General features: G+C 46.6%; 1 protein-coding gene and 1 long non-coding RNA gene across 5 annotated transcripts in view; one reads left to right on the top strand and one right to left on the bottom strand.

Annotated features, from left to right (window-relative positions):
• Positions 1 to 12,800, bottom strand: part of LOC117976255 (uncharacterized) — a 29,664-nt gene extending 16,864 nt beyond the window's left edge. Inside the window, exon 1 of the long non-coding RNA XR_004666877.3 lies at positions 8,597 to 12,800. This is a non-coding gene — a long non-coding RNA (uncharacterized LOC117976255). The remainder of the gene's footprint in view (positions 1 to 8,596) is intronic.
• Positions 7,823 to 24,198, top strand: part of CMTM4 (CKLF like MARVEL transmembrane domain containing 4) — a 116,801-nt gene continuing 100,425 nt past the window's right edge. For all 4 annotated transcript variants that reach the window (XM_034940362.3, XM_034940363.3, XM_024925976.4 and 1 more), the window contains exon 1: positions 7,823 to 8,340. In XM_034940362.3, the coding sequence (XP_034796253.1) occupies positions 8,155 to 8,340 (186 nt within the window). In that variant the 5' untranslated portion in view covers positions 7,823 to 8,154. The remainder of the gene's footprint in view (positions 8,341 to 24,198) is intronic.

The following is a 24,198-nucleotide window of genomic DNA, read 5'->3' as shown; positions in this document are numbered from 1 at the left end:
TCTAAGGTCTTTGTAGGACCAATGCTTTTTTTTTTTTTTTTCTCCTTTTCTTACTTTTCCTAAAAATAGGGTCTTGCTATGTTGCCCAGGCTGGTCTTGAACTCCTGGCCTCAAGTGATCCTCCCATCTCAGCCTTGCAAAGAATTGGGATTATAGGCATGAGCCACTGCACCCAGTCTAGACCAATGCTTTTGAGGTTAGGACTCTCCATGAGTCCTGATGCTCAGGGAAGTCAGAGTGTGAGTGTGTGTGTGTGTGTGTGTGTGTGTGTGTGTGTGTGTGTGTAGGAGGGTACAGTTAGTGGTCTCCAGACTTGGAGGTAGTTGCCCTCAAGCCCAGGACTAAATGAGACACTGAGGGACAAACCTGATCCAGGTGAACCAAGGTATCCCGGGGACTAGCCCCTACCTAAAGATGCTAAACATGAGCATGTTCTGAACACACAGGTGCTGACTGTGTAGAGAAAAGGGTCAACGATAAGGAACTTGCTAGTGCCTAAGCACTGCCTGGGGTGAGAAAGACGCTGTTGTAAAAGACCCTGGGCAGCAGCCTAAGCCTCCTGAGGCCCAGGCATGTCCTTCCACATCAGCTGGCTGCCCTGAGAAGCTCTTCCAGCATAGGGTCTGAGATAAGAATCAGCATTCTGGCAGAGTCTATCCTCCGGCAGTAATTAACAAAGTAGCATCTGGCTTATTCATCAGTCTCTTCTGAGTCTGGTTGTCCTGAGTCAGCTTGGATATGGGGACTAGACCCTGGAACCCAGGGACCTGGCCGAGGGCTGTCTGTTTCTGTGTCGTCTTCATTTTGTCTTCAGCACCCGTAGACACCTGGAGGCACAGCTACACCCAGGGACTCATGATGTATTACAATCCAACGGCAAGGAAGGCACCACGATACCAGGTTTTGTCTACTATTTAAGGATCCGTGTGGGATTCCCAACAACACCCTTTGGAAGTCTGCAAACTTCTTTTAAAAACCAGAAGTGAAAATTTTGAGTCTGTCCCTAGAACTAAAAATAAACTTAGGCTAGTGTCCAGGAACGGGAAACAGTTTAATAAGTACTGGAGGACACCCTCCACTGTTGCCTCTGCTCAATCCATCGCTGCACTGAAGCCAGAGAGAGCACCCTTCAAGGCAGGCCTTGTTGGGCCACTCTCAGGCTTAGCCCTCTCCTGTTTGGAACCTACCCTCTTCTGTGGACCATGAGGTCCTTTCAGCTTCAGCTGCCTTTCAGCTTCAGGTCTCCTCTGCCAGTTTCCCACACTTGAATTCTGCACTCCTTTCTCTTCAGTGCGCCTTGCTGGTGCTTGTCTCTGGGCCTTGGCACATGCTGTTCCCTCTGCCCGCAGTATTTTCCCCCAACCCTTTTGCTTAGATAACTGCTGTTTGTATTTCAGATCTCAGCTGAAATTCTGACCCACAGACTCAATTAAATCTTTTTGCTGGAAATGTCCCTACTGTCATGAACACCCTCCTTCCCCCAACAACACACAGCACATATTCCATTGCACTTACTGGTTTCAATACTGGCTCTCCATGTCCCCGCTGGCAGGGACTATCCGTCCCACCAAATGCCAAGTTTTTTTGTTTGTTTGTTTTTGTTTTTTTTCAGACGGAGTCTCGCTCTGTCGCCCAGGCTGGAGTGCAGTGGCGCAACCTTGGCTTACTGCAAGCTCCTCCTCCTGGGTTCACCCGCCATCCTCCTGCCTCAGCTTCCCAAGTAGCTGGGACTACAGGTGCCCGCCACCACGCCCCGCTAATTTTTGTATTTTTAGTAGAGACGGGGTTTCACTGTGCTAGCCAGGATGGTCTTGATTTCCTGACCTCGTGATCCACCCACCTCGGCCTCCCAAAGTGCTGGGATTACAGGCGTGAGCCACTGCGCCCAGCCGCAAAGTTTGTTTTTTAAAAAATCTTTCTTTTTTTTGAGACAGGGTCTCACTCTGTTGGCCAGGTTGAAGTGCAGTGGTATGATCATGGCTCACTGCAGTCTTGACTTCTGGAGGTCAGGTGATTCTCCCACCTCAGCCTCCCAAGTAGCTGGGACTACAGAGGTGCGCCACTACACACGGCTCATTTTTTTGTAGAGACAGGGTCTCACCATGTTGCCCAGGCTGTTCTTGAAACCCTGAGTTCAAGTGATTCGATCATCTCCTCGGCTTCTCCCAAAATGTTGGGATTATAAGCGTGAGGCACCATACTGGGCCTCAAACACATTTTTTTTTTTTTTTGAGATGGAGTCTCGCTCTGTCACCCAGGGTAGCACAATCTCAGCTCACTGCAACCTCCACCTCCCAGGTTCAAGCAATTCTCCTGTCTCAGCCTCCTGAGTAGCTGGGATTACAGGGGCACACCACCACGCCCAGCTAATTTTTGTATTTTTAGTAGAGATGGAGTTTGGCCACGTTGGCCAGGCTGGTCTCAAACTCCTGACCTCAGGTGATCCACCTGCCTTGGCCTCCTAAAGTGCTAAGATTACAGGCATGAGCAACATGCCTGGCCCTCAAACGCATTCTTTTTTTCTTTTTTTTGGAGACAGAGTCTCACTTTGTTGCCCAGGCTGGAGTGCCGTGGCATGATCTCGGCTCACTGCAACCTCCGCCTCCCGGGTTCAAGCGATTCTTCTGCCTCAGCCTCCCGAGTAGCTGGGATTACAGGCACATGCCACCATGCCCAGCTAATTTTTGTATTTTTAGTAGAGATGGGTTTTCACCATGTTGGCCAGGCTGGTCTCGAACTCCTGTTTCATGGGGTAATGGAGGACACTTGTGCTTACTTTTCGGCTACTGTGGACAGTGCTGCTACAAACATTCATGAAGAAGGTTTTTTTGTGTTTCTTTTTATATAAGGGCATAATAATAAGGTTTTGTTTGTTTGTTTGTTTAGATGGTGTCTTGCTGTATTACCAGGCTGGAGTTTGTAGTTACTCATAGGTGCAATCATAGCAAACTACAGCCTTGAATTCCTGGGCTCAAGTGTTCTTCCTGCCTCAGGCTTCTGAGTAGCTAGGACTACAGGCCTGCATCATGGAGCCTGGCACGTCTCATACAAGTTTTTGTTTCAGCACCTATTATCAATTTTTTTCTTTCTTTTATTTTCTTTTTTTCTTTTTTCTTTGTTTTTGAGAAAGGGTATCACTCTGTCGCCCAGGTTGGAGTGCGGTGGTACAATCTCAGCTCACTGCAACCTTCCTCTCCCAGGTTCAAGCAATCCTCCCACCTGAGCCTCCCAAGCAGCTGGAACTACAGGCATGTGTCACCACACCCAGCTAGTTTTTTGTATTTTTTGTAGAGATGGGGTCTTGCCATATTGCCCAGGCTGGTCTTGAATTCCTGGACTTAAGCAATCTACCTGCCTTGGCCACCCAAAGTGCTGGGATAACGGGCATGAGCCACTGTGCCTGGCCACCCGTTATCAGTTCTTTTGGGTATATACGCAGGAGTGGAATTACTGGGTCATATAGTAATTCTATGTAACTGTTTGAAGAACTGCCAAACTTTCAACCCAGCAGTTACACCATTTACATTCTTACCATCAACGTATGAGGGTTCCAGTTTCTCCACATCCTCACCAACACTTGTAATTTCCTGTTGTTCTTATTATAGCTATCCTGGCAGTTATGAAGTGGTTTTGATTTGCATTTCCCTAATTTCCTTCAACTAATAACATTAAGCATATTTTCATGTGCTTGTCTAAGAGGTTTTTTTTTTCTCTGAATATTCCTTTTTGGTAACATCTCATTCTAAACTTTTTTTTTTTTTTTTTTAATAGAGATGGGGTCTTGCTATGTTGCTCAGGCTGGTCTCGAACTCCTGGGCTCAAGCCATCTGCCCACCTCAGCCTCCCAAAACGCTGGGATTACAGGCGTGAGCCACCTCACTCAGCCTTATTCTAAACTTTTTTTTTTTTTTTTTTTTTTTTGAGACAGAGTCTTGCTCTGTCACTCAGGCTGGAGTGCAGTGGCACAATCTTGGCTCACTGCCACCTCTGCCTCCGGGGCTTAAGCGATTCTCCTGCCTCAGCCTCCTGAGTAGCTGGGACTACAGATATGCACCACCACTCTGGGCTAATTTTTGTTTTTTTAGTACAGATGGAGTTTCACCCTGTTGGCCAGGCTGGTCTCGAACTCCTGACTGTAAATGATCCACCCACCTCGGCTTCCCAAAGTGCTGGGATTACAGGCATGTGCCACCACACCCAGCCTTATTCTAAACTTTTTATGGTTACAGTATCTTCTCAGTTTACCTGAGAATACTGATATATACATGTGTATAAAATGGTATATATATACACACACACATATATACCATTGTAAACATTTAATGACATATCTTTTTCTTCGTTTTGACCTCTGTTATGTTATAGGCTTTCCTCAAATGTTTGGTGACTCTTAGTTGTCATTTATATTTCAAAGTAGAGTCCTCAAAAGCTCATTGGAAGCTCTGTGCCTGTAGGTGAGAAGTCTCAACTGTGGGATTCTGTGTTGGGTGATCTGGCTGGGCTCCACTTTGGGGTACTTCCATTGTCAGGATCTTTGGGTCTTTCTTCTTGTGCTAATCATGTTTTCCAGAGAGAATGTGAGGTCTTGGCTACCATGATCTAGGGAAGGATGTCTGGGGGTCTCATTCATTAAGCAAACTTTCACTTACTCCACCTGTTTTTAGTACAGTATTCCTTCCCTGAACTGTGCCTAGTGATCTCTAAGAGGCCTTCTGTTTCACCCTCTCCAGAGAACAAAGCTCCAGTCTTGGGGGATGGGTGTGAAAAGGGATCTAGGGATCCACTTGCTTCTTTAAAAGACTTTCACTTGATCTTCTTGTTTATTACTCCTGCCTTCACCCCCTAACTCTACACTTACTTGGTGCTGCCCATTCCTGAGCCTTTTGTTCTGTGATATAACCTGTGCTGCATAATATTTCAGCCTTTCCCCTGCCAGTTTAGGGTTTGGCTTTCTTGGATCTGCTAAGTTACAGTTGCCCATTTGCTTCCCAGCTTCCAACATTTTGTTGCCATTGTCTCCTTTCCCATTCCTTTTTTTTTTTTTTTTTTTTTTTTGGTAGCCCAGGCTGGAGTACAGTGGGGTGATCTCAGCTCACTGTAACCTCCACCTCCCGGGTTCAAGTGATTCTCCTGCCTCAGCCTCCCAAGTAGCTGGGATTACAGGCGCTCGCCACCATGTATGGCTAATTTTTTTTTTTTTTTTTTGTATTTTTAGTAGAGACAAGGTTTCAACATGTTGGCCAGGCTGGTTTTGAACTCTTGACCTCAAGTGAACTGCCACCTCAGCCTCCCAAAGTGCTAGGATTACAGGCATGCGCCATGGTGCCCTGCCTCCTTTGCCATTCTTTATCCCAACAGTTTAATGCCCAACCCCACCCCCTCAAAAAAATCCCTGTAACTGTCATTTCACTGGGATTTTGGGAGAAAGCAGAGGCAAGAGTCTACATCCAACCAATCAATGTCACCATCAGCTAGCACCATTGTCTATCCCAAGTTCTTAGTATATTGCTTAATCCATAGTAAGTGCCCAATAAATATTTGTTGATTTAGGGTCAGTCCTCTGTATCTGTGGTTTCTGCAGCTATGGATTCAACCAACTGCTGATAAAAAAAAATTTGGAATAAAATAGGCTGGGCACAGTGGCTTATGCCTGTAATCACAGCACTTTGGGAGGCCAAGGTGGGCAGATCTCTCGAGGTCAGGAATTCAAGACCAGCCTGGCCAACATGGCAAAACCCCGTCTCTACTAAAATCACAAAAATTAGCCAGGCGTGTTAGTCGATACCTGTAATCCCAGCTACACAGGAGGCTGAAGCATGAATAGTTGCTTGAACCTGGGAAGTGGAGGTTGTAGTGCGCAGCAATCATGCCACTGGGTGACAGAATGAGACTCCGTCTCAAAAAAAAAATTATTTGGAAAAAACAATAAAAAATAAGCTGGATGTGGTGGCTCATGCCTGTAATCCCAGCACTTTGGGAGGCTGAAGTAGGAGGACTGCTGAGACCAGAAGTTTGAGACCAGCCTGGGCAACATAATGAGACCCCATCTCCAAAAAAAAGAAAGAAAAAACAATTTAGCCAGACATGGTGGTGGCACGCCTGTAGTCCCAGTTACTTAGAAGGCTGAGACAGGAGGATTGCTTAAGTCTAGGGGGTCGAGGTTACAGTGAGCTATGATTATACCACTGTACTCCAGCCTGGATGACAGAGTGAAAAGTCTATTTTAAAAACAAACAAAACAAAACAAAACAAAACAGAAAAACAGGTGGGGCACGGTGGCTCACATCTGTAATCCCAGCCCTTTGGGAGGCTGAGGTGGGTAGATCACTTGAGGCCAGTAGTTTGAGACCTGCCTGGCCAACATGGTGAAACCCTGTCTCTACTAAAAATGCCAAAATTAGCTGGGCGTGGTGGTCCCAGCTGCTCGGGAGGCTGAGGTGGGAGAATCACTTGAGGCGGAGGTTGCTGTAAGCAGAGATCTCACCACAGCGCTCCACCCTGGGTGACGAGCAAGACTCTGTCTCAGAAAACACACACACAAAAAACCCCCAAACAACACACACACGCACACACACAAATATAGATAAAAAGTAATACAGTAGAACAATTATTTAAAGTATACGAGAAGATGTGTGTAGGTTATATGTAAATACTACACCATTTTATATAAAGGATTTGAGAGCATCTTCAGATTTTGGTATTTGAGGGGGTCCTGAAAACAAGCTCCCTCTCTTGCCCCCATACAGAAGGACAACAGTATTAGAGTCACTGTCCTTCCTATCTTTGAAAAAGTTGAGGGCTGGGCATGGTCAGTCACACCTGTAATCCCAGCAATTTGGGAGGCTGAGGCAGGAGGATCCCTTGAGCCCGGGAGTTCGAGATCAGCCTGGGCAACACAGTGAGGCCCTATCTCTACAAAAATAATGATGATGAAAATAATAAATAATTTTTTTTTTAAAAAAAGAAAAAGTAGGAACCTGGGCTCTGCCCACCAATGAACTGTGTGACCTTGGACAAGCTACTATCCAGTCTGCAGCCTTAGTCTCTTCTTCTGTAAAATAGAAATAACAAAGATACGTTCTTCAAGCGCCTTGCTCAGTGCCTAGAACATGGCAAGCTCTCGGTATTTGTGGTTGTGGAAGGGTTCAATATCAAAGCGACACTTCTTAGAAAGTCAGTGTTTTACTTAGCTTAAAATTAGCCTTCACACTTGAATTGTAAATTGGTCCCTAATTAATGCCCTTCGGGGCAAAATCTGTGTTTAACCTTACTTTATGCGTAGACAGAGCTAGCAAAGCTTTTCAGTTGAGAGGAGAGGAACATGTCAGTCGCCTGGGTCAGGCCGGCGGGGACAACCTGCAGTGGGGCGGCTCCTCACCCTGCCCCGCCCGCCCCTGGCCTCGGAACCGGTTTGTTCCAGGCGCCCAGCGTGAGAACACAGGCACTTACCCACCTCTCGTCGGCCCAATAGTCTGAGTCAAGCCCACCCTGGCCACGCACCGTTCCCGGCACCCGGGTGGCGCAGCCCGTCTCTGTCTTTACCGAGAAGCTCCCCACCCTATGCGTCGAGGACCCCACTTTCTTCAAAGGAGAACCTGAGGCAGCGTCTGGGAAAGCAACTCCATGGCCTCCAGGTCCACCTCGACCCTTTCCTCAGCCCCAAGACCCCGCTGCCTGAACCCCATCGCCCCGCGTGCCGGGATCGCCAGCGCCCACCAGCGGCTCCCGCCCCGGCTCTAGGCGCAGGTGGGGGCGGGGCCAGGGCGGGGCCTCAGGAGCCGGCGCCCCGCCTCGCCCCGCCCCTCCCCGAGGCCCGCGGCGCTGCCGCCTCCACCTCGCCCGAGCCGCGGAGCGCCTCCGAGCGGCCGGCTGCGGCCTGGCTCCGCCTCTCCCGGCCCGGCGCGCCCGCTCCCGCCTCCTTCCCTCTCCTGGCTCCCACCTCCCTCCCTTTCCGCTGCCGAGGCGGCGGGAGCCGAGCCCGAGCGGACCGAGCCGCAGCCGCAGCCGCAGCCGGGCGGCGGGCGAGAGGCGGCGGCGGCGGGCGGGCCGCGGGCAGTCAGTCGGGCGGCGGCGGCGATGCGGCGGCCCCGCTGAGTCCGCCCGCTCCTGGCGCCGGGAGCCAGCCGCGCGAGGCGGCCCGGGCCGGGCGGCAGCATGCGGAGCGGCGAGGAGCTGGACGGCTTCGAGGGCGAGGCCTCGAGCACCTCCATGATCTCGGGCGCCAGCAGCCCGTACCAGCCCACCACCGAGCCGGTGAGCCAGCGCCGCGGGCTGGCCGGCCTGCGCTGCGACCCCGACTACCTGCGCGGCGCGCTCGGCCGCCTCAAGGTCGCCCAAGTGGTAGGTGCCGGGCGGGGCCCCAGGTGCCCGAGGGCGGCCTAGCCGCACGCCTCCCTCCCCGCCCCGCTGCGGGGCCTCCGCCGCGTACCCGCTTGCCCAGGCCGGAGCCCGCTCCTCGCGCCCCCTCTCCCTCGTGGGGTCCCGGGACCACTCTGCAGCCTCTTCTGGGGACCCCGCCCTCGGCCAGAGCCTGCCCTTCCCAGGCCGGCAGCCTCAGGTGTGCGCCTCCTGCCTGAGCACCTGCCTTCGGGCCTACCTCTCCGCTCCGCCCTCGCTCCCGGGAGTCTGTGGCGTTACTGGGCTGGGTGCTGCTGGGAATCCTGCTGTCTCCTGGGTACAGCTGGTCTTAGCAACCTGTGGCAGGTTTTCCCGGCCCGCGCAACCTCCAGACGGTGCTCGTCTGTTTCTGCCTGCGGAGACGGGGGACTGTGGCTTGGTTCCCACTTGATGTCTAGCTGGGTGCCAGGCGTATATGGTAGGCGCTTAGTAAGTATTTGCTGGATGGAGGCAGGTAGCCCTGATGCAGTGGAGGAGCCCAGATATGCCCACAATTCTCTACACTGCAGAGGTTTGTGTCCTTCTAACCAAGAAGACAGACTTGGCATCCCGGAATCCACCGCCCAGCACGGTGGCTGGCACTGCCCAATTGGTACCCAGAGTTAAATCTGGGAGGGCAGCCAGTTTTGGAGGTAGCAGAAACAGAGAACTTTCTGTTGGACTTGTCTGTAGTAGAGCTCATTTCTCAGGGTCCTGTGTTTTAGCTTCCAGGGTGTTCTGGGCAGGGGCCTCTCAGCTCTGTTCCTGCTTTGTGGTTTTGTAACATGCCTCTGCGGGCAATTGCTTAGCTCTGTTGTGGGCATGCTCTAATTCAGAAAAACCCGTGTGTCCCCCCAACATTCTCTGTCACAGGTAGGCCTTCTGAGGCCACCGGCCTCAAAACTTTATAGACTTCTCATAGGCAGAGATGCCACTTGTTCTTGTTCTCTCTCTCTCTCTTTTTTGAGACCGGGTCTCTGTCGCCAGGGTGGAGTGCACTGGTGCGATCGTGGCTCACTGCAGGTTCGACCTCCCAGGCTCAAGCGATCTTCTCACCTCAGCTTCCCGAGTAGCTGGGACTACAAGCACGTTCCACCATGCCGGGTTAATTTTTGTATTTTTAATAGAGATGGGGTTTCACCATGTTGCCCAGACTGGTCTCCAACTACTGGGCTCAAGCGATCACCCCTCCTTGGTTTCCCAAAGTGCTGGGATTACAGGCATGAGCCACCGTGCCAGGCCTGGTCCTCCTTTTCCTACTTGAGTGCATAAGCATTCCTTGGGAATAATATAATGTGTGGATACCCTTTAAATAAATGTCCTGGCGTTTGTAAATGACAGAATCATAGGCTATTTTATGTCTCTCTTGGGTGAAAGGCTTGTTCTGCTGACTGCCAGAGGGTATTTTTGAAGGGCTTTATGGAAAGAAAAATGGATCAGATAATCTGTCTTCAGAATTTTAAATTTACCTTATCTGGTAAACTGGAATGTTTTCAAAGATGTATTGGTTTTTAGTTTGGCGTTGCTGTTAGCAAAGAGAATGTAGGAGGTGAAGGGAGGTGTGCAATTGCCTTTTTTTTTTGAGATGGAGTCTAGCTCTGTCGCCCAGGCTGGAGTGCCGTGGCACAATCTTGGCTCACTGCCACCTCTGCCTCCCGGGTTCAAGCGATTCTCCTTCCTCAGCCTCCCGAGTAGCTGGGATTACAGGCGCCCACCACCGCGCCCAGCTAATTTTTGTAATTTTAGTAGAGACGGGGTTTTGCTGTGTTGGCCTGGCCAGGCTGGTCTCGAACTCCTTACCTTATGATCCGCCCACCTCGGCCTCCCAAAGTGCTGGGATTACAAGCGTGAGCCACCACACCCTGCCTGCAATTGCCTTTTAAAAGAGGCAGCTAGCCAATGTTTGAGTATGGGGTGCCAGCAGCCCGTACAGATAATTAGAAATGAATAAGAAAAGAGCAGGGCTTGGTCAAATACCTTGCTTTGTTTGCACTGTGGGATTTTGAAAGTAAATAGAACTTGTCCCTAAAAGGATCTAGTAAAAGAATTGAAATCCAGTTTGTAGACTGTTAGTTATTACTGCATTGCTAGGAGTTTATCACCTAAGTCCAGGGATGGAAACCTGTGGCATTTATCATTACCTTTTGGTAAGGTACTGTTTTGTTGTAGCGTTGTTCTTTTCTTTTTTTCTTTTATTTTCTCTTTTCTCTTTCTCTCCCTCGCTCTCTCTCCCTCTCTCTTTCTTCTCACTCTTTCTTTTTCTTTCTTTTTTAAACACTGGGTCTAACTCTGTTACCCAGGCTGGAGTGCAGTGGCACAATCTTGGCTCACTGCAACCTCCGCCACCTGGGCTCAAGAGACCCACCCACGTCAGCCTCCCAAGTAGCTGGGACCACAGACGCACACCACCATGCCCAGCTAATTTTTTGTATTTTTGGTAGAGACGGGGTTTCACTATGTTGCCCAGGCTGGTCTCGAACTCCTGAGCTCAGGTCATCTGCCCGCCTCGGCCTCCCAATGTGCCTGGATTACAGACGTGAGCCACCATGCCCGGCCTAGATTTGTACTTTTCATCTGGAAGAACTTTTGGGCCTAGCCCCCAGAATCTCGCCTAACTCTGTTGTTTGTTAATCTCTAGAACTTAAACTCTGAGAGGTTATATGTGGATGAGTAAAGGAAAGGGACCTGCTTGAAGGGTATGGCAACTTCAAATGGTTTTGGTGCAGTTGGCTTCCCAGCCTTGATGAAAATCCCACAAAACTCCAAGAAATTGGACTCTAAATTTAAACTGGAAAAGAAAATAAGAAGTCATTATGAAGATACTTCTGAGATGTTACAAAACTCAGAATCCATCAAGAAATATGAGTAAGTTCTAACTCTGTGGTTTGGAGAAAAATTTGACTTTTAAAAATCAGGAAGCCGAGGTGGGGGGACTGCTTGAGCCTAGGAGTTCAAGGTCACAGGGAGCTATTATGGTGCCTCGGAGTAGCCACTGTGCTCCAGCTTGGGCAACGTAGCAAGATCCCATGTCTAAAAATAAATTTAGTTGTGTGTATGTTTTTTTTTTCTTTGAGGCAGACTTTTGTTCTTGATGCCCAGGATGGAGTGCAGTGGCACCATCTCAGCTAACTGCAATCTCCGCCTCCTGGGTTCAAGCAATTCTCCAGCCTCAGCCTCCCGAGTAGCTGGGATTACTGGCGCCTGCCACCATGCCTGGCTAATTTTTGTATTTTTAGTGGAGACGGGGTTTCGCCATGTTGGCTAGGCTGGTCTCAAACTTCTGACGTTAGGTGATCCACCCGCCTCAGTCTCCCAAAGTGCTGGGATTATAGGCGTGAGCTACCGCGACTGGCCATAAATTTAGTTTTTTTAGATTTTTTTTTTTTTGAGACGGAGTCTTGCTCTGTCACCCAGGCTGCAGTGCAGTGGCACGATCTTGGCTCACTGCAGCCTCCACCTCCCAGGTTCAAGCGATTCTCCTGCCTCAGCCTCCCAGGTAGCTGGGATTACAGGCGCCCACTAGCACGCCCGGCTAAGTTTTGTATTTTTTAGTAGAGATGGGGTTTCCCCATGTTGGCCAGGCTGGTCTTGAACTCCTGACCTCAAGTGATCTGCCCATCTTGGTCTCCCAAAGTGTTGGGGTTACAGGCGTGAGCCCCTGCGTTGGGCTGTAGACTTTTTTGTGGTGTTTTTTGTGGCCTATTGCAACCTGTAGATCCTTGCTATTCCAAGTTTGGCCTTAGGCCAGCAGCATTGCCATCACCTAAGGGCTTGTTAGAAATGCAGAATCAGTGGCCTTACCCCAGAACTTCTGAGTCATCTGCATTTAAACAAGATTCCCCAGGTGATCCACGTGTACATTAAAGTTTGAGACTTACCTTTCTATATCCTTTCAGTGTTAACCTTGCAACAGGCCGGGCTCACGCCTGTAATGCCAGCACTTTGGGAGTCCAAGGTGGCTGGATCACTTGAGGTCAGGAGTTCAAGACTAGCCTGGCCACCATGGTGAAACCACATCTCTACAAAAATACAAAAAATTAGCCAGGCATAATAGCGAGTGCCTGTAATCCCAGATACTCCAGAGGCTGAGGCAGGAGAAGCGCTTGAACCTGGGAGGCAGAGGTTGCAGTGAGCTGAGATTGTGCCGTTGCATTCCAGCCTGAGTGACAGAGCAAGACTCCATCTCAAAAAAAAAAAAAAAAAACCTCACACAGGTGCTAGCAACCAGCTTTCGATAAATAGTCAACCTTAAAGCTGAGATTTTTATGTAAAATGAGACTGCCAATACCTCCCTCAAAGGATTAAGAAAATGAAATAATATGTGTAAGTTAGTACCTACCGTATTAGGTATCTAACTGATGTGCAATAAATGTTAGCTGTCGTAGTGCTAACAATGCCTGTCTCTAAAGAAACTGTGTGAAAATATCACCAAAAACATAATTATGTGTTTGAATTAAAGATAGTTTAATTCCTTATGATTTAAGTTAAATTGGTATTTTTAATGGAATGTGATTGGATACTAAAGCTAATCTGAAACATTATGAAAAAATTAAACGGTGCAGTTGCATAGATTTTATCTTTTCTTTTTCTTTTTGAGACAAGGTCCTGCTCTGTGCCCTGGCTGGAGTGCAGTGGTACAATCATAGGTTACTGCAGCCTCGACCTCCTGGGCTCAAGTGATCCTTCCACCTCAGCCCTCCAACTAGCTGGGACTACAGGTGTATGCCACTATGCCTAGCTAATTTTTAAATTTTTTGTAGAGATAGGGTCTCCCTGTGTTGCCCAGGTTGGTTTCAAACTCGTGAGCTCAAGCAACCCTTCCTCTTCGGCTTCCCAAAGTGCTGAGATTACAGGCATGAGTCACTTACCTCCGCCTATATCTTTTCAAAATGAAACCTGTACATATCTCTTAGTTGGGGAGAATGTCTAGTGTAGTTAAACAACTGATTTAAATTATCTTCTTCCTCCTTGTGTGAATTTTTTTTTTTTAATGAATAAAGACAGAGTCTAATGAGACTGTGTTGCCCAGGTTGGTCGCAAACTGGGATTACAGGCGTGAGCCACCGCACCTGATCCACATCCCTTTCTTGAGCCCTTCCCATGCCTAGATGACTTTCTGACAAAGTATTTGTATAGGACTTCTTAATAACAAAAGATGGGTAATAGGAATTTTTTTTTTAAGACAGATTTTTGCTTTGTCACCCAGGCTGGAATGCAGTGGCATGATCATAGCTCACTGTAACCTCGAACTTCTGGGCTCAAGGGAGCCTCCTGCCTCAGCCTCCTGAATAGCCAGGACTACAGGCATGTGCCACTATGCCCTGCTATTTTTTTTTTATTTTTGTAGAGACGAGGTCTTGCTATGTTGCCTCAAACTAGAGGCTAATCTCAAACTCCTGAGCTCAAGCAATCCTGCTGTTTTGGTCTCCCAAAGTGCTGGGATTACAGGTGTGAGCCACTGCGCCTGGCCTGGAAATGTTTAAATGCAAATTTTAGCTCTGCTGATTTTGATGTCTCTTAATCTCATCGAATCTGGGTTCCTCAGTTGTACAGTATGGGTAGTAATGACTAATTGACCATTTTAGGAATTGTAAGAATTAAGAGGTTAATGTTTGATAGTTGCTTTCTTATGTTAACTCAAAAACAAATGTGAGTATTTGCACTTCAGGGGTGGGTAATGGCATCTCTTTTATTTGGTGGAAACCTTGTTAGTTTTTTAAATCTCAAGCCAGTCAGCACAATCCCTGGCTGGTTACTGTTCTCTGGAGGATGTGCAGGGGTGGGGCAGTAATACATTATAGAAATCATATGCAACACAAATATAGCTACATTTACAAAGCTGCAACTTTGAGAAATGACTGGCTGTAGACATAGCACTGAGCTTATCAGCCCCAAATCCCCTCAGTTCTGTTGGAGGGGCTGGTTCAACTGAGGTTCAGCTGGGTTCCTGATTCGTAAGAGCTGGTCAAATGACCAGGCAGACACACAATGACCCTGGTCAAACCGTGAAGGGTTCTGCGTTTTGTTTACTACTGAAGATTCCTTTGTACTTCTGGCTCCTATTTATCCCTGAAGTCATGCATATACAAGCGCATAATGGTAGATGAAGCAGTGGGTTTCTCTATGTTGGATTCTCAGATCCACCATTCTGTGGCTCCTTGTAAAACAGTCCCATTTTCCTTTAGGGAGATTGTTATCTTTAGGAGTTGTCTTCCTGATCAAGGACTTGGAGTCAAATAAATTCTGGCAGAAAAGCAAAGTTATAATTACTCTTAAGTTTTTTTGATGATTAAAAATAGTGAAATTATAATCCACGATCTCAAAAGAAGTTGTTAAATGTAGAGTGTACATGTGTTTTACAAAACCACACAAAGACAGTTCAAGAAAATGATACTACAGACCAATATTCCTTATATGAACACAGACACAGAAATCCTCAACAAAATACCATATAGAAAATAAAACTCAGCATAATAGAGAAAGAATAATACACCAAACCAATTGTGATTTATCCGAGGAACAAAAAGGTTGGTGCAGTTTTTGAAAGTAAATGTTATAGGTGTACACCATATTAACAACTTAAAATAACAGGCCAGGCACAGTGGCTTATCTCTGTAGTCCCAGCACTTTGAGACGCCGAGGCAGGTGGATTGCTTGAGCCCAGGAGTTCAAGACCAGCCTGGGCAACATGGTGAAACCCCTTCTCTACAAAAAATACAAAAATTAGCATGACATGGTTGTGCATGCCTGTAGTCCCAGCTGTAGGCTAAGGTGGGAGAATTGCTTGAGCCCAGGAGGTCAAGGCTGCGGTGAGCCGCGATCGTGCCACTACACTCCAGCCTGGGCAACAGAGTGAGACCGTTTCTCAAAAACAAAACAAAACCCAAAGCCACATGATTCTATCATTTGATGCAGAAAAAAAAAACTTTTGACAAAATTCAGTACTTTTCCATAATAAATGCTGTCAGCAAACTTGGAAGAGAAAGGAACTTCTTCAACCTGAAAAAGGGCATCTACAAAAAATCTACAGCTAACATTATACTGTAATATATAATGTTACAGTGGGGAAAGAATGAATGCTTTCCCCCATGATGGGAAACAGGCAATGATGTCTACTGTTACCACTCATATTCAAGATCATACTGGAAGTCCTAGCCATTGCAAAAAAATTAATAGGAGGCGTACAGATCAGAAATAAATAAAACTGTCCCTATTCGCATATGGCATGATTATCTAGGTAGATAATCACATGGGAATCTATAAAAAACCTCCTAGAACTAATAAGTGAGTTAGCAAGGTTACAGGATATAAGGTCAACACACAATAACCAATAGTATTTTTATATCCTAGCAATAAATCATTGGAAATTAAAACAAAAAAACCAATATCAGTTATAACAGCACTCAAAAGAATGAAATTCTTAGATATAAATCTCACAAAACATGTATAGAATCTGCTCACTGAAAACTACAAAACACTGAAGTAAGAAATCAAAGATGACCAAAATAAGTAGACAGGCATTCTGTGTTCATTAGGATTGGAAAACTCAATATAGTTAAAATATTAGTTCTCCACAAATGATCTATAGGTTTAATATGATCCCAAAATCCTAGCAAGGTTTTTTTGTAGATAGAAGAATGCTGATTCTAAACTTCATATTAGCCAGGCAAAGGGCTAGTGATGGTTTATGGAGGTATGTTCCAGGGAGAGAGAACAATGACATGAAGTCACCCTTGTTTAGGGTAGAATGTGTGTGTGTGTGTGTTGAGGGGAGTGTTTATGAGAGTATGATGGACTTCGTATCTCTTATCGGCCATGAGACTTTTGGCAAGCTACTTGTTCACTCAGGCCACAAGCAGATCTCCTGCAGGTCTCTCACTTGGGGATTGTAAGTTGGGGATAATGGTAGTATTACAGTGCTGGTGAGCCCACCATGCTCCCTAGCTCAGCGTCTCAAGACACCACATCATCAAAGCCTGTTGGAGGTTGCTATGGTCTGAATGTTGGTGTTCCCCCAAAATTCAGATGTTGGAACCTAACACCCAGTGTGATAGTATTAAGAGGTGGAGCCTTTTGGGAAGTAATTAAGTCATGAGGGCTCAGCCCTCATGAATGGGATTAGTGCCCTTTTAAAAGAGTTTGAAGGGAGTGTCCTTGCTCATTCTGCCATGTGAGGACACATAGAAAGTGCCGTCTGTGAAGAATGGGCCCTCACTCAGATACTGAATCTGCTGGCACCTGGATCTTGGAGTTTCCAGCCTCCAGAACTATGAGCAATAAATTTCTATTTATAAATTACCCATTTTGGCCAGGCGCGGTGGCTTACACCTGTAATCCCAGCACTCTGGGAGGCCGAGGCGGGCAGATCACAAGGTCAGGAGATCAAGACCATCCTGGCTAACACGGTGAAACCCGGTCTCAATGAAAAATATAAAAAATTAGCCGGGCGTGGTGGCAGGCGCCTGTAGTCCCAGCTGCTCAGGAGGCTGAGGCAGGAGAATAGCGTGAACCCAGGAGGCGGAGCTTGCAGTGAGCCAAGATTGCGCCACTGCACTCCAGCCTGGGCGACAGAGCGAGACTCCGTCTCAAAAAAAAAAAAAAAAAAAAAATTACCCTTTTTACGGTATTTGGTTATAGCAACCAGAACAGACAACAGACTGATAGCGATACAGAATATCTCTGGAATGATACAAGTTGGGGAGCTGGGTGGCCGAGGGCCAGGGTGTCAGGGAGACATTTTCTGCTGTATAACTGTTTGTACCTTTTGTATTTTATTTTATTTTATTTTTGAGACGGTCTCGCTATGTTGCCTAGGCTGGTCACAAACTCCTGGGCTCAAGCGATCCTCTTGCCTTCAGCTCCCAAAGTCCAAGGTTTACAGGCGTGAGCCACTGCTCCCAGCCCTTGAATTTTGTACCACATGCAAGTACCTTCTATTCAAAAATTACTAAAATAGTAGATGTTACTAGCTTTACCTTAGTATAGCCTTAAAGCTCATATACTGACTGTAATCTTTAACTTTTCATGACTTTCCTTTCTTTGTAATTTGGAGGCCCTTGGGAAGAATGATTTAGATAATACAGACCACTTGGACAAACTTGAAGCTTAAATTGTTTTAAAATGCACTTTTCTGTAAAAAAAAAAAAAAAGCATTCTGCACAATAGTGGGTGCTTAATAAATTTGTTGATGCTAATGGAAAACTTCTTCCATTTGAAAGGAATTTACCCTCATTTGTTAGTGAAAATGTTGTAACATTAAAGAAAATTAGAAATTAGAAAAATAATCATCGTATTATGACAGACTCAAATGAAAAGGACTTGGAAATTTTTTCCTTTCCAAAGGCTACATATGATCCCCTGTGGCAAAGTCTGGTGATTATGTTTTCTAGTTTTTTTGCTATTAGGAAGATGCGTCAATAAATGTCCTCATGAGTGTAGCCTGGATTCTTCTTTTGAATTATTATTTTTGGTTAAATTTCAAGGAGTGCTTTTACTACATCAAAGGACAAGACCACCACATTTCTGAACATTTAAAAAAAAAAATACAGACTTGGTTGACATTTCCTCCCAAAGCATATCTGAAGGTCTCAGTTTATTCCAGGTTTCTAGTGTGCTTACCCACAAGTACAGACAACTGGGAAATGGTGACCTCTGTAAGTCCTAATGGCTTCTCCTGGACCACAGGGCTAAATTAATTCTTTCTCCCCACCTTTGAGGAACTTTTTTTTTTTTGAGACAGAGTCTGACTCTGTCACCCAGGCTGGAGTGCAGTGGCGCAATCTTGGCTCACTGCAACCTCCACCTCCTGGGTTCAAGCAATTCTCCTGCCTCCGCCTCCTGAGTAGCTGGGATTACAGGCGCCTGGCTAATTTTTGTATTTTTTGTAGAGATAGGGTTTCCCATGTTGGCCAGGCTGGTCTCGAACTCCTGAGCTCAAGTGATGTGCTCATCTTGGCCTCCCAAAGTGCTGGGATTACAGGTGTGAGCCACTGTGCCTGGCTGGAACTTTGTTCTTTTTTTTTTTTTGGAGACGGAATCTTGCTCTGTCACCAGGCTGGAGTGCAATGGTGCGATCTCGGCTCACTGCAACCTCCGCCTCCTGGATTCAAGGGATTCTCCTGCCTCAGACTCCCCGAGTAGCTGGGACTACAGGCGCGTGCCACCACGCCCAGCTAACTTTCATATTTTTAGTAGAGACAGGGTTTCACCATGTTGGCCGGGATGGTCTTGATCTCTTGACCTCGTGATCCACCCGCCTCGGCCTCCCAAACTGCTGGGATTACAGGCATGAGCCACCATGCCCGGCTCCAGAACTTTGTTCTTAATTAGAAATCAGGCCAGGCGCAGTGGCTCATGCCTGTAATCCTAGCACTTTGAGAGGCCGAGGTGGACAGATTGCCTGAGCTCAGGAGTTCGAGACCAGCCTGGGTAACGTGGTGAAACAAGATCTCTACTAAAAATACAAAAAATTACCCGGGTGTGGTGGCCTATGCCTGTAGTCCCAGCAACTCAGGAGGCTGAGGCACAAGAATCGCTTGAACCTGGGAGGCGGAGGTTGCAGTGAGCCAAAATTGCACCACTGCACTCCAGCCTGGGCAATAGAGTGAGACCCTACCTCAAAAAACAAACAAGAAATCAGTAAGAATCTTTCCCAGGTTATGGCACTCCAAAGGATGCTTAGAGGTAAGGACAGGGCTGTGTGTCAGGATGCTTCTCTCTCGGTAGAATGAATGCATACCTGGGTGCCTGGGAGAGAGCTCTTTCCAGCCTAAAGTCGTGCTGTACAGACTTGAGCTGCACCACACGTGTGGCCTACCCCGTTAAGGACTGAGGTATGTCTGGAAGCTGGGGTTGATTTTTTTTTTCTTCCCCCACAGCAGTCTTCCCTGAGCCATTGAAATAGCCTGGAAATACCAGCATGGAGTTTTCAGCCTATAGCTGTTATCACTGACTCTCGCATCCTTGTTTCTGGAAGTAACCCCAAATGCTTTTGCAGGATGACATGGGATTCCTTTGGAAAATAAAGTTACTTATTAGAGAATAGAGCAGAAGGGATCACAGATAATAAATTTTCCCAGACAGTCTCAATTTCCTGTGCTGCCTCATCAGACCATATATAAGTATAATCCTAAATTTTAAATAATTATTTTACTATAAATTGTGAAGTATTCTAAGCATTGAAATTACAGCAATTCATGTGACAGTACCCGTGTGCTCACAATATACCCTGATATTTTTATTTGGAAAATAAGGTGATTCCTGGAGAACAGGCTGTGTGTACAAGAGAAGTAACATGCAGGGTGAGATGAGATGGGATTTGGGTTCATTAGCCTCAGGGCTCCAGGAAGGAGGAAGGATATAGACTGGGAGAGGTGGAGAGGAAGAGAGCAGGGAACCCCTGCTCAGGGGGATGGCTTCGGCCTGTCAGCTGACTTAAACTTTGACCTCAGTTTGAAGTGGTCCAGGGCTCTAGAGCAGGGCTGCAGCAGGCTGGAGAAGAGGCCAATAAGTAGAAGGGCTCAAGCTCAGAAAATGACACCTCCTGGGGGAGAAGATATTGCTTGTTTAAGTATTTGGAAACTATCCTATTTTTAAACAGTTTAACTTCTTGATGGGGGAGGATTTTTGTGCAAAATTCTCAACTTAAAGCAGTGGGTTGGGGGGTGTTCAGGCTTCATTGCAGTGCCTCTCGTGTGTGGCCTTTTCTCGAGATGGGGGCTATCACTGGTTTTCAGAGTGGGGTCCTGGGATCACTAGAGTTTATTAAGGTAGTAATGGGGGATTGAGAGAAAGAGGGCTGAGGGGTGCAGTGGCTCATGCCTGTAATCCCAGCACTTTGGGAGGCCGAGGCAGGCAGATCACTTGAGGTCAGGAGTTTGAGACCAGCCTGGCCAACATAGTAAAACCCAGTCTCTACTAAAAATGCAAAAAAAATTAGCTGGGCTTGGTGGTGGGTACTTGTAATCCCAGCTACTCGGGAGGATGAGGCAGGAGAATTGCTTGAACCCCGGGAGGTGGAGGTTTCAGTAAGCCGAGATCATGCCACTGCTCTCCAGCCTGGGCGACAGAGGGAGACTCTGTCTCAAAAACGAAAAAAAGAGGGCCTGGGTACTAATTATATTTCAAACAGTCTATACTCTAAACCACAGTAAGCAGAATAAGGCAGATTTCTGCTTACATTAAGCAGAATGAGGTAAAATTTCTTACCTCTGGCTGGAATTTTATAATACCGGTTACTTCAGGTTGATCAGGAGCTTTCAGTAAGCTTTTGATTAATATGCACCTGCCTTCATCTTTGCACTCAGGGTTTATTCTCTCATCCCTCACTCTCTTCCTGAAAATGCCCACTTAGCTATTTTTATTTTTTAAATTAGGCAGCCTCCTGCACCGGAATAGGCTCAGAGAGATTCCCACTTGGCTCTGTTCTTCTGGTTCCCGCTCAAAAGAGACCTTCCCTATCCCCCCACATCTGGAATAGAACACTCCCCCACCCCACTCTGCCTTATTATTGACCCCTCTCACCCTGCTTGATTCTCCTCCAGAGCATTGACCATCCAGCTGGAAGGTCAGCTCCATGAGAGCAAAGACTTGGCTTTCAAGTTCCCTGCTGTATCCCGTGTCTAAACCAGGGTCTGGCACATAGGTGTTGAATAGACAGTTGAATGTATGTGTTTGTTTAATAAAAGAAAAAAAATGGGCCGGGCGTGGTAGCTCCCAGCACTTTGGGAGACCGAGGCAGGCGGATCATGAGGTCAGGAGATCGAGACCATCCTGGCTAACATGGTGAAACCCTGTCTCTATTGCAAATACAAAAAATTAGCTGGCCGTGGTGGTGGGCGCCTGTAGTCCCAGCTGCTCGGGAGGCTGAGGCAGGAGAATGATGTGAACCCAGGAGGCGGAGCTTGCAGTGAGCCGAGATCACGCCACTGCACTCCAGCCTGGGTGACAGAGTGAGACTCCGTCTCAAAAAAAAAAAAAAAGAAAAAAATGGGTTATTAATGTAGTTTGTAAGGTCAAGTTTTTGAAAACATGGAATCCATGGGGAAAATTTATATATATATATATATATATATACACACACACACATACACACACACACAACTAGATTCTATTTGAGGTGGAAAATATTGGAGAGAAACTATGGAAATAAAATGCCATCGTAATTACTTTTTCTTTTTTTAACTTTAAGTTGACTATCTACTGCTACTAGGAAACAGAAGATTTTGCTTAGGAGACAGATTTTTGTAAAAGTTGGGGAAACCATAAGAGGCTTTGCCAATCTTTTTGCCTAGAAAAGTGTAAAATGAAAACCAGGATTCTGTAATTATTATTGAAGTTGTCTGCTTTCTGATTAACACATTCAGAAAGAGAGAGGCTTGTATCTGTCAAGCAAGTATCTTTCAAGAGACACTTTTCAGGCAAAGAAAAAGTCACAACTGGCACTGATGCTGAGGGTCATAGTGATTTTTTTTTTTAAAGCTTTCTGATTAAAATAAAAGAACAACCGTTCCATGAGGCCTGTAAAGGGAGGCTGGCGATCTTCAGTGAAGGCTAGAGAAGGCTATGGGAAATACTGTTAAGCCAGCATTTTGTTGTTGACAATTTCAAATGAATGGTTAAGTTTGAGAATTAAATGAGTTAATAAACACTTAAAATGTTCAAAGTTTAATCAAGTGTGGATAGTTCTGGATGTTTTCTTTACTGCCACTGCGATTTGATGACTGGTGCAGTGGAAGCCTTCATTTTTGTGGTTTCCCGTTTATTCCAGCACCACTGTGAAAAACAGTTTAAGGCTAAAAGATTTTTGTGCCAGTGGAAAAAAAAAAAAAGAAAAACAACCCAGAAACAATGGCTCTTCCAGGGGTAGTTGCTTCCTCAGCTTGTCTACTTTCTTTCACCCATTTTCAGGCCAAGCCCTAGAAATGTGTATAACTTGAGATTAAGTGTTGGCTAAATAACTTGAAAGTTAAATCAAGATCAGTAACTAGATGTCAGTAAAAATGCTATCATTCACCCCTTTTTAAAAAATCCATACTTTATATACATTTGAGTGCCTAGGGTGGGCCAGGTACTATTAGAAATAAGACAAAAATCTCTGCCTCCAAAGAGCTCCCAGAGCTCTTGGGAGTAAGGGTTTGGAGTGGGGCAGACAAAAGTACACAAACCATTGGACCACCTGAGCCAGGGGCTGTGATAGAGGCCCGGCGATAGTGGGCTTGGCAGGAAGCACTTGTGGCCATTTGGGAAAGGGGCACATTGCTGTAAGATGCTGAATGGCCAATGCCTGGAATAAGGAGGGTGTGCCTGTGGCAAAGGAATATCCCAGGTGCTAGGGTCCAGCCCAGAAAGGTGTGGTAAGAGGTGAGTCAAGTGTGGTTCACCAGGCAAAGGTATGGAAGGGAAGGGCAAGTGATCTGACAAATGGGGCAAGATGAGGGGGACCCAGGCTGGTGAGGGGCCGATTTGTTAGCCTGATGAAATTGGATTTTTCTAAAAGAGATGGGGAACAGTTATAACTGTGGCTATTGAGCGCTTGAAATGTGGCTGGTACGAATTGAGATATGCATAAATACAAAATACACCCTGGATTTTAAAGATTTAATAGGGAAGGCTGGGCGCGGTGGCTCACGTCTGTAATCCCAGCACTTTGGGAGGCCAAGACGGGTGGATCCCAAGGTCAGGAGATCGATACCATCCTGGCTAACATGGTGAAACCCCATCTCTACTAAAAATACAAAAAAATTAGCTGGGCGTGGTGGCGGGTGCCTGTAGTCCCAGCTACTTGGGAGGCTGAGGCAGGAGAATGGCATGAACCCGGGAGGTGGAGCTTGCAGTGAGCCAAGATCAGGCCACTGCACTCCAGCCTGGGCAACAGAGCAAGACTCCGTCTCAAAAAAGAAAAAAAAAAAAGATTTAATAGGGAAAAAAGCATGTCAACTATCATTAATAATTTTATACTGATTATATATTGAAGTAATATTTTTCATTTGTTTTTCCTTTATAGAGACAGGGTCTCACTGTGTTGCCCAGGCTGGTCTGGAACTCCTGGCCTCAAGTGATCCTTCTGCCTCAGCCTCCCAAAGTACTAGGATTGCAGGTGTGAGCCACTGTGTCTGGTCAATATTTTGGATATATTGTATTGCATAAAATATACTATCCAAATTCTACTTTTTTACTTTTTAAAATATGGCTATTAGAAAATTTTCAGTTGCATGTGTGGCTTACGTATTTCTGTTGGTTATTTCTAGGTTAGAAGGTGTGTGCAATGGCTTTGAGAAGGGTGAGATTATTGCAGCAGGACCTGGTCAGAGACTTTGAGTAGATCCAGTGAGAAAAGAAGGCTTAACTAACTGGTCTTTTGGCAGTGGAGATGGAAAGGACATAACTAAATGAGAGAGAGTTAAGAGGTGGAGGTGGCCATTATGGTTTTTTTTTGTTTTTTTTTTTGAGATGGAGTCTTGCTCTGTTGCCCAGGCTGGAGTGCAGTGGCACGATCTCGGCTCACTGCAAGCTCTGCCTCCCAGGTTCACGCCATTCTCCTGCCTCAGCCTTCCGAGCAGCTGGGACTACAGGTGCCCGCCACCACGCCTGGCTAATTTTTTGTATTTTTAGTAGAGACGGGGTTTCACTGCGTTAGCCACGATGGTCTCGATCTCCTGACCTCGTGATCTGCCCGCCTTGGCCTTCCGAAGCGCTGGGATTACAGGCATGAGCCACCATGCCCGACCTTTTTTTTTTTTTTTGAGATGGAGTCTCACTCTGTCACCCAGGCTGGAGTGCAGTGGTGTGATCTCGGCTCACTGCAGCCTCTGCCTCCTGGGT

The sequence above is a fragment of the Pan paniscus genome, chromosome 18 (genome assembly GCF_029289425.2).
Source record: "Pan paniscus chromosome 18, NHGRI_mPanPan1-v2.0_pri, whole genome shotgun sequence".
NCBI classification, from domain to species: Eukaryota; Metazoa; Chordata; class Mammalia; order Primates; family Hominidae; genus Pan; species Pan paniscus.
This window is presented reverse-complemented; position numbering and strand designations above follow the sequence as displayed.